The sequence below is a fragment of the Balaenoptera ricei genome, chromosome 9 (genome assembly GCF_028023285.1).
Source record: "Balaenoptera ricei isolate mBalRic1 chromosome 9, mBalRic1.hap2, whole genome shotgun sequence".
Taxonomy (NCBI): domain Eukaryota; kingdom Metazoa; phylum Chordata; class Mammalia; order Artiodactyla; family Balaenopteridae; genus Balaenoptera; species Balaenoptera ricei.
The window spans coordinates 66,122,636-66,135,358 of NC_082647.1; the positions used below are offsets into that span (position 1 = coordinate 66,122,636).

General features: G+C 38.6%; 1 protein-coding gene across 1 annotated transcript in view; it reads right to left on the bottom strand.

Annotated features, from left to right (window-relative positions):
* The window catches only part of THSD7A (thrombospondin type 1 domain containing 7A), a 455,098-nt gene extending 443,488 nt beyond the window's left edge, over nt 1-11,610 (bottom strand). The window contains exon 1 of the mRNA XM_059933940.1: nt 10,966-11,610. Coding sequence (XP_059789923.1) covers nt 10,966-11,128 — 163 coding nt within the window. The 5' untranslated portion in view covers nt 11,129-11,610. The remainder of the gene's footprint in view (nt 1-10,965) is intronic.
* Between the last annotated feature and the right edge of the window lie 1,113 nt (nt 11,611-12,723).

Here is a 12,723-nt window from a genome sequence, read left to right on the forward strand (position 1 = left end):
CCTGAAGTTGCGTGATGTAGTGGCTCTGAGTAAACTATATTTCCCATAGAAAAAAATACATTAGATATAACATATATACTATATACACACACATACAGAATAAAACAATAGGTAATCCAGATCATTCCACCTGGGTCTGTTATCTCTACTGCCTTAATATATCACAATCAATGTAAACTATTTATAAGTAATATTTTATATAAATGATGTTCTTGGACATGCTGGCAGGCAGTGCTATTAGAAGAGAAGTGCTTCTTGGAAATTTGTGTAGGGACTGCAGTTTGAAGACTGTTCAGGCACCAGAGGAGCAAACACAGGAAGATGGTTAGACATAAAAAGGATCTTAAAATAAAAGCTATAAGTTAGTGGGAGTTAATGCAAGGACTTATTAAGATCTTTTATATGACTAGGCTCTTGATGAATGTTGTATTGGCATAAAATTTTCTGAAATAAAATTTTAACATAAATTTTGTATAATTAATAGTTTAGTGAAAAGTATTAGTAATTGCACACATTTTTAAAACTCACCTCTATAAATATCAGATATAAAACACATGTGAGGAGGTATAAAAATTTCCACAATACCAGATAAATTATGAAGTTCTGCATAGTCATTTAACCATAAATAACTGTGCTATTTGCATGTGCATGTATGTTGTATGCATTTATGTATCTAGGTATGTATGCATGTATATGTATGCTTGTAATGGTGTCTTAAATTGTTATTGTAATTCTACCATAATTTTATAAATGCTAGAAAATTTTAGAGAATATACAGATAAACGAGTTGTAATGGGCATAAAAAAGTTGAATAATCATCTCTCCTCCAAGTTGAGAAACATTTTAATTTCCTTCAAAAGATTCTGAACCACATATATTGAGGTGTGTAAGGATATTTATATATATGAGATGTGCATGTACATATACAGAGCATATACATGACATGTGCACGTTCATTTACATACAGAGGGAGGGAGGGAAAGAGAGAAATAGAAAACATACTATAGGAGAGGAAAGAGGACTTTGAGAGAGGAAGCCTCAGCATTCACTGTCCATTCCCTACACCCTTTCACTCAGCATCACAGACCAGGAAAATCTTGCCAAGAACATTCTTAGGTGTTTCCACACAAAGGAATTTTGGAACACATCGTCCCACTTAAAGAGTCACACCTCCAGCATTCCTTGCATGGCAAAGATACGCACCATCACAAGTAAAAATGAAACACTAAGGCAGAATGTCTCTGTTTTAAAACTACTTTGAACAACTCTGCAAACAGCAAAGCTGAGGGCTTTGCAACTACGCTGGTGGCTCTGACAGCAGGTAGAAAGCAGAGCAATGTCAGTTGCAGAGAAGCTTGAGATGCAAATGCAGATCCAAGAGGAAAGAAGAATCAAAATGAAGGAAAGGATCCAGACAGATCCAGGAAACAAACTCCATCCCAGAAAGGAGGCATTCACAGCTCACACCAGGATCACACCAAGTAAGAGAGAACGCTTACGAGCACTGATGTGTGCCAGGCATCGTCTAAGTACTTTACAGGTTTCTCTCAAGTTATCTTTAAGATAACCTGAAGAGGTAGATACTAACATCATACCTATGGTATGTCTAAGGTACATGAGACACAGAGAGATTAGAGATCACATTCTTAAAAAATTATAAAATTAGGTCAAGATTCATGTTTGTCCGGCTCAAAAGTCTCTTCTTGAACATCGCCTTTTATTTATTACATACACATGCAAATGCACACAAATATATATTTATTTAACTCCTGAGCAATCAGTGTCTCTTTCATTTCAAGCTATAGGTTCAATTCTCTGCCAACACTCTCACTGTGAAGGGAAAGTACCTGAATACAGTGGGTCCCACTGACATTTACAGTTGCACTCTCTGATTTTGGTAGAGAAAACCAAAAATAATCTTTAAATATGGAACCCAGAGAGGCACTATTTGTGTTCTGATGCCATTCTCTAGCAGGCACATTATAGAACATACTTGCAAACATATCCATCTACAATACTCAGAATATTCTATTACTGCTATAATAATCCAAGGGATAACTTTTTATCCAGGCTGTGTGGCACAATTAGAAAGCCTTGCATTGGCCATATACCATAAGTTAAATTATTGCAACCACATAATCCATGCCTGTGCCTGATACATTTGCTTGGGAAAACTAATTTTCTATCAAGCTCTCTCAATAGAGCAACATCGTGTGCTATATTTCTACCCCCATGCACACAAACTATCCACTTCTAAGTCACTGTCTTACTACCCCCATAGGGGCAGCATAGGGTACTCAGCACTTTGTGTTCATAGGAAGGTCCGTGGGAGCAATCTGAATAGCAGGCTGCCTTGACAACTTGGTTCCCAGGTCAGTTTACCAGAGGTTCAGGACAGTGGACCTCCACTGTTTCCCAGAAGTTCAGAAGGATATTGCACCTTGACTTTCTGCCAGCCCATGGCTTCCTCCATGCAAGAACAAGGAAAAGTGAACGTGTAGCTATGTACGTGATTTATTAACCAGACCAGAGTCAGCTAGAGATACAGCACATTCATAGTGTACTTGAAAATCTCACAAGCTTGCAGGTCCAATTTAACCTTTAGTATATCAGGCCATTTTCTTCTCTTTCAAGGTATTGTTCAGCACTTCCAAACTCTCTCCCAAGGTTTCTCCCTCAAGGTGGAACAAACTAGACCAAGTGTACGCCCATCTCCATTTATTCTTTACTTAATTCCCATGTGTGTTTTCTCTTTATGTAAACAATTGTGCTTAGTGTGGGTCACATCATCAGAGCTACAAGAGGTGGAGTACGTGCAGCACAGGCTGAACTGAGACTTTGAACTCTGTCACCAAAGAGTTCTACTGGCTCTTACTACTCTTATTTATATGATGAAAAGGATGCAGATCCCTTAGCAGAGAAGGCATGCAGATGACAAGTAAGCAGATGAAAAGATGATGCTCAATATCGTATGTCACTAGGGAATAGCTAATTAAAACAACAAAATACAACTGCATGCCTATTAAAACAGCTAAAATTCAAATCACAACAACACTGGCAAGGATGTAGAGCTATGGGAATTTTCACTCATTGCTGGCAGGAATGCAAAATGGTACAGTTTGGAAGACGGTTTGGCAGTTCCTTACAAACTAAATATACCCCTACTATACGATACAGCAATCACACTCTTTGGCATTTACCCAAAAGAGCTGAAAACATAGGTCCACACAAAAACCTGCACATGAATGTTTATAGCAGCTTTATTCACAACTGCCAAAACTTGGAAGCAACGAAGACATCCTTCAATAGGTAAATGGATAAACTGTGCTACATTCATACAATGGAATATTATTCAGTGATAAAAATAAATGAGCTACCAAGCCATGAAAATACATGGAGGAACTTAAATGCACATTACTGAGTGAGAACGAAGCCAATGTGAAAAGGCTACATGCTGTATGATTCCAACTGTATGACATTCTCGAAAAAGCACAAGTATGGAGACAATAAAAAGATTAGTGGTTACCAGAGATTTGGGGGGAGAAAGGGAGAGATGTAGGGATGAACAGATGAAGCACAGAGGATTTTTAGGGCAGTGAAACTACTGTGTATGGTACTGTAATGGTCGACACATGTATTGGTGGATATATGTCACTATGTATTTGTCCAAAACCACCCAATGTACTTTAGAGTGAACCCTAATATAAACTGAACCTTGATATAAACTACGGACTTTAATTAACAATAATGTATCAATATTGGCTCATCAGTTGTAATAAATGCACCACACTAATGTAAGATGTTAATAATAGGGAGAATTGGGGAGAGAATGAGGCGGTACATGGGAACTCTGTACTTTTTGCTTAATTTTTTATAAACCTAAAATTGCTCAAAAATAAAGCCGATTAAAAATAATTTTTAAAGGAATGCAGATGATTTGCCTGTTTTTTTCTCTCCTTGTTTTGTTGCTCTCTCTTATAATGTCTTACTTTCTTGTCTTACTTTCTTTTCAAGTTTTAGCAGTCATGCATAGCTTCTCCTGAATTTACTGATGTCACTCTATGTGGAGCATCTCTCTCTGATGGCTCCTGGAACAAGAGCCCCTCTGAACTTTATTACATGCGCCATTTGAAAATTATTGTCCCTATAAAGGAGTGTATTTGTGATTTTTCCCCATCTGCCCCTATTTCATTTCTTTTCTCATAGTATAACTTTGATACAATAATACAGAATCAGTAAAAATGATATCCCAAATATTATGATTTCACATGGTAAATTATGCAAAACACCAATTAGGTCACTAGTTCTTCTGGAAGAATGAGAGGACATCCTTTTGGTTAGGTCCAATGACATACTGGAAGCAACAGATTACTTTTCGCATCAACTGTTTTAAGTACTACCAGGTTTCCCCCACTCTTTCCTTATTGGGTTGTTTTTAATTGTTGTATCTCTTCCTCCAAATAGAAGTACTTTTCTTGCTGCTTGGGTACCTGGGGATTAAATGCAAACGCCTGTATTTTTTCATCATTTTAATGCATTCTAAAGTGTCAAGTGTAAAGTTCTGATGAAGGAAATCAGAAAAAATCTCTACCTTATGACTCACTGGCACCTCTAACTCACACTCTATGATGTTCTTGTGATAGGAAAGATATATTTTCCTGGATGCCACTTCCCCAGTTCTTCTGTCATTAAGGGCCACTCTAATGTGCCTTTATATTAGGAAGCCTGGAGGCTTCCACCCTCCCCTTCCCAGAGAGATCCACTGTCCAGTGTCACCATTCGAACTTAAATCAGAGGCTAAGAGGCTTCATTTCCTCCTAAAAGGATCCAAAGCGTATCACACTTCTCCAATAACCTAATCAGCACGTCAGCATCTCATCCCACCACCAGTTCTTTATATAACAATAAAGGGTAGGAAAAGACCTGGGTATGTGTTGCTCTACAGCCCTCTTAATGCCAGTCCTGACTGGGGCCTTCATTATTTTGCAGACCAGGCCGCTAACTATAATTTGCATAAGGAGTGATCTGTGTTACCACAGTCCATTGAGCTATTAAAGCTTCATAAAACCACCTGAGCATTTGACTTTTTTGGACCAAATAACCAATAAGCTCTTGATGAATTCTGAGCACTAACTGGGCTATGTATGCTAAGAAAGAAGGGTAGGAAAACAAGACAAACTGTAGTTTGTTTGTTTGTTTATTTAAATAATCACCAAAGATGTTAAACAAATCATAAACCACAAACAATTCTACTGTGAAAATATTTAATTTGGAAGGCACTGGTGACAATGTTAACTGCAAGAATGTGAAATTTCAGATTCCCTAGAAATCCCGAGACACTAAACAAAATGAAGTACACAAAAAATCTGTTTATATAATTCACCCTGAATTTGTGCTCAAAATATTTTGATAGTCTTTGATCCATGCTGTCTACATATAAGTGCCAAACTAATAAGAAAAGACAAGCCTACAGTAAAATAACATCTCTTTCTAGACTTGTTTTATTTGTTTGTCCTGGCGTCCCTTAGTTGGAGAAAACAGATAAATGTGTTGGATCATTAAAATTCCTTCAAGATATGTCATTTTTAGGGGAGGAAAAGGTAAAGAATGGGAAGAGAACTAATTTTTTTTAATGTTTACTATATTTAGGGTACTGTGCTAGACCCTTTCTATTTACTACCTGTTAAAACTTCACAAATACCCTCTCACTTCAGAACTTCTGTCACCATTCTAAGGTGAGAAAACAAAGTCAGAGAGTTTAAGTAACTTGACCAGTCAGGTAGAGGCAAGATTTAAATAGTGGTTTGTCTGATCCCCAAGTCCATGTTCTTTCCATTCCACAATGCTGCCTCCCTTATAACTTGTGGGAATATCTAGCCCTGTAACTAGATCAATTTGTAATTTCTAGTGCATTTACAAGAAAAGATGCTTTAGAGAAAGCTAAAGTTACTAGCCTTGTTCCAGGTCATAAAATTAAGTAACCATTCTATTATATAAGAGAATAATAGCAATAATATAGCCTACCATTTATTGAAGTCCTAATACATATCAAGCACTCTACTAATATATACATATGTTACCATATTTAATCCTCAGAAAACCCCTATAGAATACATAATATTTATCCATACTGGAGATGAAAGAAAAAGATTCAGGGAGATGAAATAATTTCATAGGTCCCATGGATAAAATATTTCAATCCATGTTGTTCCAGATTAATTGACATTGACGCCCACGCTCTGTCCATCCCTATCTCTGCTCCATCTCTATTCTTCATTTAATAAGCAAACTGTGTCACATTCCAAATTAAGACAAATTGTAAGCACAACTGAAATGCAAAACACTTTTTTAAGGATAATGCCACCCTTATGTTACTACTACCTGGTACAACACCCTTCTCTCCTTTGTTATTTAACGAATGGCAGGATTAGGATGGATATTTTTCCATGTACATTGCAGAATATTTTATATTAGTATAAGTACATGAAAGAAAAAGAAAACACTTGTTTTTATTTTAAACTGAGGAAACAAAGTATTATTTTATGTGCAATTAACTATGTAAAGGACACGGTGACTGTCATTAATAGCACTGTCTTGCAATGCATGAACCCTGGTCAAAAGTGTTTAATGTGAGAAGTAATTTCCTTAAGACAAAACTCAACTGTAAATACCCTCATCACCTGATGCTGAAAAAATGGCTACTGTGTATCTTTCTTGGATTTTATTGTAATTTCATTACTATAAAAATAAATTCAACTACTTCATTAAGACCTTTTGAAAATATATCTCTATGCCATAAGTTGATGAAAGTTGGTTGTATTCACTATTTTCTGTCTGACTCATGTTTCAATCACATTTTGTTCAATGCACTTCATTTGGAATTGCTAGGTGAATATAATTAGCCATAATTATTATTGAAACAATTCTATATTCAAGAATATTAAAAAGTGAAAAACTGTCTAACACTCACCAGTAACAGTAATTATTCATCTTCCAATAATATAAGTGCTTTAACTCTGCATGTATGAAATGTTTTTCAAGTATTCAAAGTTACCTTTCAAATGACTGTGGCACAAAACTGTTGAAACTTTAACTTTTATATTTTAATATCTTATATTTTGGTTTTTTCTCTGTTGAAAAACAACAGTGTAGTAGAGAGACTTAAATACCACTTGCTTATTCACTTTATCAATATCATAACTTCTCCACTATCTGCTTTATTATTCAACCAAGTTTCTAGCTCTATCAATCTACTGAAAATGTCTTTTCCCAAAACAGTGTTAATTATCTTACCAGTTCCTCCTCTTACTTGATCTTTTCTGAAATATTTCATAACCCCTTTCCAGACTCTTGGAAATGTTTTATACTTTTTGCCCCCATCCCCTTCATAAGATATCTTCTTCATTTAGCACTACTGGCATTTTCTCTGGACCTGTTCTGACCGTACTTTCTCAGGCTCTTTCACTAGTTTTTCTCCCATAGTGACTCTTAAATCTCAATATTCTCTGTGAAGTACTCTGGCCCCTCTTTTCAATATTTTTGTTGTTTTAATGATCCCTCCCACTACTATGCCTTGAAATATTATATATGTATTGAGTTCCAAGCCTATACCTTCAGCCTAACACTTTCTCCTAAACTGCCCACCCATTCACTAATTCCTCTATTAGCTGACTGAATTACTGCTACTGCTACAGTATCAGTATATCTGATACTGAGAATTAAACTGATATTCTTTCTTCCCCAACCACAAGAAACCTGTTCTTCCTTCTTTCATATCCTCTGTCTCAAACAAGTAACTGTGTGCAGACATGATGCAGATAGCATTAGTTCCACCTCTCCTTGGCAGACACTGTGTCCCCTGCACTCCAAACCTGAGCTAACACTTGTGCCCCCAGCCCTCCTCTACTCATCCTTCACTATAAGTGGTTTGTTCCCCTTTGTCTCTCAGTCCCTCTCCTCACTGACCTCCCAGCCTCTTAATTTACCTTTCTCCCTTCTGGGTGAAGAATATGTCAATCCTCTGCTCTAAGGCTATAATGGCTTCCACCTGCTTACAGGTTACACTCTAACATCTTTACCATAGTTTGAAGGTTTTCTTACAATCTGGCCCAACTCATCTCATTAGCACTAAATCCATTCATTCCCACTAAATATTCTGGACTTGAGCTGCAGTACTTCTAAGACCTAGGAATATTGCCATGCCTTGCATTTCTATTTTTTGTCTCTATCAGCTACACAACTTCTCTGCTCTCACAGTGTTTTGTTCATGAGTATGGTATGCCATGTTGTAATTGTTGTGTATTGTTCAACTGTAACTTTCTTGGGGGCAGGGACAACAATACCTTAGCCAGCCTCTACCACAATGACTTCAAATAAGTCACACAGTGAGTCCTCAACAACTCTTTGTTGTGAACTGACTTAATAAAACATTCATACAATATACCTTATGCATTAAACGTTCATATATATTATGTACATATATATGTATATATACATTAATATACTATGTATGTGTATAGATGCATACATGTATGTTTATGGTGTATGTATGTGCATATGTGCACATACGTTAGGGCTGAAAAGGCCTTTAAATACCGTCTTTTCTAATCAATGAATAACACAAAATAGGAAAATAAGAACTAAAGTTGTTAAATGACCTAGCTAACATTCTAAAGCTCGTTAGTGACACAGTGTTACAGTTCCTCTCTTAGCTCCTCATCCAGTGTACCTTTCACTACATCACTTTAATTCAATGATCTCACCAATAATGTGATTCCAAATAATCTGCTCTACCAAGACCAAGCTTATCCCACTAGAATCTTGGACTGTTTCACCTCATTTTCTCTCTCAAATCCCTGCCTGCCTCTTTATTTTCATCAAGTGAGGAACACTTATGATTCTGTCATCTCTATATCTTCATTTACAGTGTATTCCTCTCCTTTAAACATTCCCTATTTCCTCCAGTAACTATTCTCAGTTCCTTTATAGATATGGTAAAGTCTCCTTTCCCTCTGGAAAAAAATAAAGAGGTCATTTTTTTGCTCTCCTGTTTAATTCACCTTTTTTTTCACCAAACCAAGGCTCACCATAAAAGAGATTACATTATTCTCATCATACTACCTTACATTTGTACATGCACATAACTTTGAAGTTTACAGATTACTTTCTCATCACTCACTCATTTTATCTTCATAATACTACGAATAGTCAGGAGAAGGTCCCATTTACAGGCAGCTGAATAAACTCGGGGTCAAAAGTTAAGTGGCATGCCAACGTTCCTATAGCTAGCAAGAGCTGGAACTGGCACCGGAACCAAGGTCTCCATATCCTTGCTCCTGAGAGCTTTCCACTATCTTAAACTGTTTATTGGCTTAAGTTCCCACCATGACCTTTATATTGACATGTATTGGCACCTCAGATGCTGCACAGGGAATGTTGCCTAGCCTCTTCTTTGATCTGAATTACTGCTTGGCTCTTGTTACTTTAATAGCACAAATTTCAACAGGGCAAGTACTGTTTTGTCCAACACTTACTTACTTGAGAAGCTCTTACCGAGCATCCAAATAACACCATTTAATGGTAAATTACAGTTTGACTAGTGTTTGTTATGACTGAGCTTCTGAAAATTAAAACCATGGCTTCAGCTAAATTAGAGATCTTTATTTTAAATTGAAAAAATCAATTTGATTTCATCTGCATCCACTAATCAACTGATCTTTAAACTGCAAGTGGTAACAAGAATGGCTAACACTAACATCCAAATGGCTTTTCTAAACGTGTGTTTATGTGTGTTATTTCATGCAAGATTCTGAGGCAAATTCTGTACTCTGGCTTTAAATAAGTTTCTATTCAATCTCCTCACTAAGTTGTTAGATACATGCAACTTCTTTAAAAATTCAGGGTATCAGTGTAATTGTAGAGTAGACTGATCTGTCTCTGCATGGGGGGCTACAGACAGCTGAAGCCAGGAAAGAGACACACTCACTGTAACTTGTTTGTGATCTCATGACCAATATATACTTTCCCTCCTGTCTACTGCATCCTTCTCGTAATGTCTAGTCATTGCCAAGCAACTCTTAATTCATTCCTAGCACTAAGCAGTAAGAATAATGTTTCCCACTTTCTTTTTATAAACCTGAAGTTTCAGGTCTGCTGAAGAATTCTCAGTGTCCTTTAGAGGAGAAAGGAGACTCAGGAGAGGGAGTGGTAATTCCTCATTTGGTATTGTTTTCCTGCCTGTCACTGCCTCACACCAGGACCTCTAGTCAGCACTTTGCTGGGAGATTCTGAGGGACAATTAGTTGCTGCTTTTGTTGGCTGGTTGAAAACAAAGCAAAAACTTTTTCAAGGCAGGAGAAGTTAAAACCTAAACATCCTAACAATTGCACGCTTCAAAAATCCCTCAATTCGCTCATTAAGAATCGAGCTTCACAAGGTCTCAGTCAGCTCACTGCAGCCCCATTTGCCTTCAACTGTCAGAACTGTCCTCCCTTGGCTTGTTTCCACGTGTCCCACATAAGCTGTACCTTAAATGTAACTCTATATCCATATATACCGTGGCACAGAGTGAACTGTTTGCCTAAACACAGAATAAAGACCGGAGTTAAAATGTTTGCTTGCTCTTTGCTAGAAATATATTTAAGAAAGTCCTAGTAGAATGAGAACGTAGAGGTTAAAAATATTGCATGTAATTACGAAAGTGCAACGTTGGTTGCCCTCATTAACTACAGAGCTGTGAGAAGAAACAGTCCAGTGACTCACTAATGCTTTTTAGTTGTTAGGTTTTTCTTTCCTAACAGCATCGGCCATGACCTAATTTGCTTCCTAAGAATCGTACTTTTTTACCTTAGGGTCCCAGTACCCCCGGGTCATCAGAAGCAGAGGGGTCCCTCCTGAAGCCCAGCAGTTTCGTAATGTGGACCCAGATGGGAAGATGGGAAGCAGGGGGCACTCCGTCCCACTTACCGGTCTTCCACAGATAGAGGGTGGGTGCCTCCGCCGCGCCCGGCGCCGCAGCCCCGCAGGCGCCCGGGCACAGCAGCAGCGGCAGCAGCAGCGGCAGGACGGCCGGCCGCGGGCCCGCAGCGTCGGGGCTCCGGGACGCCGTGCGCCTCGCTTGCAGCCCCATGCCGCCCGCAGCCGCTCCAGGGTCCAGGTCCGGGACGCGGTTGGCAGGGAATGTTCCTTCGCCCTCGGACTGTCTTCCCAAGTACAGAACGCAAAGCTCTCCCCGCTATTGTTCTTGTCAGATGAAAAGGAGGGAAAGCGCGTTTAACACCAGGGAACAATAGCTTCTGCGGCGGCCGTGGCTGCGGCCGCCACCGCCGCTGGCGGGGATGCTGCTGCCGCTGCCATTCCGCGCAGAGTGGCAGGTCCTAGAGGCGAGGGAGGCAGCCGTCCGCAGGGGGCCCCAGCTGACGGAGCAGGTCCCCAGGTCCGGGAGGCAGCGCAGCCCCCCCCCCGCTGCCAGCTGGAGAGAGAGGAGGGGGGCGTGAGCCGACAGGAGCACCAGGCAGGGGGAGGCGAGAGAGCCAGGGCAAGAAAGGAGGCGAGCGAACGGGAGCGGGGGCACCCACAGCCAGCACACCCGCCCGAGAACTCCAGTGCACATGGCGCGGTGAAATATGTTTGGACGGATACACCACTAAAAAGGATCATCACCCGACAGGCTTCCGCATGACAAATAACAGGCACTGAAATTCATCGTCACCCAACGAGTCAAATGCTAGATCTAGTGGCATGTTCTTCTTAGTATATATTTATTTACGCAAAGCATCAGTGTTTATCATTTATTTTTAAGCCGTGGCTTCTGAATTACTTTATGTGGGGAGCAGTATTTATGATAGATGTGAAAAACAGAGGAAAACAGCAGAGATGTTTACTTGCTGTTGAAAGGCACTTAAACTCTTTTTCAAATCTTTTCTTTTTAACTTAAAGGAATCTATTCCCAATAAAAATATGAGCAGTATTGATCTACGGTTACAAAACAAAGTACACTGTCTTTTAACAGCCTTTAAAACTGAATTAGTATTAATAAGTATCCACAATGATATCTAATTAGATGGATAACATTTTACAAAAACTAATCATGAAATTATATTTCACCTTTGAAGTTAAGAAAAGTGCTATCCCTTTATCTACGCTCTGTCAAAAATATGCTACCTTTAAGGGTCCACACAGTTCTGAGTAAAATTAGAGAACAAAGTGAGTTTCCTTTATTTGTGTATCTCCAAATTAGAAAATTCTTTACTTAAAAATCCTTGACACTAATGTCTCTTAACAGTTACTGTAGAAAAATGCCTTTATAATCTATATAATCTAATGTGCTTGGGCCTTTTGTTCTTTGTGTTTTCACTTTCTTAAACCAGTAGTAATAAAGGAATGTGTGTGAAGTCAGACAATGCTTTGCCCTTTCTCTTTCTCTCTTCTCCCCAATACTAACCCTTTACTAATTCATTTCCTAGTAAAACTAAAATAATTTCAAGGCATTTAGCCAATTAAAAACTGGGCAAAAAGAAAGCCAAAGAAAACTATTCACATCCGGTCAGCAATATCTGGCCAAATAAAATAAAATTTAAAAAGCAGGAAAACTACTCTTTATGAATTTGCTCCATCAGCACAGCCAACCCAAGAGTTTAAAATGAGGAAGCTACGGTTTCTGAAAGAGGAAACCTTCCATAAAGCTCTCTTGGGACGCCTGTCGTTTTGCAGATCATTCCAGAC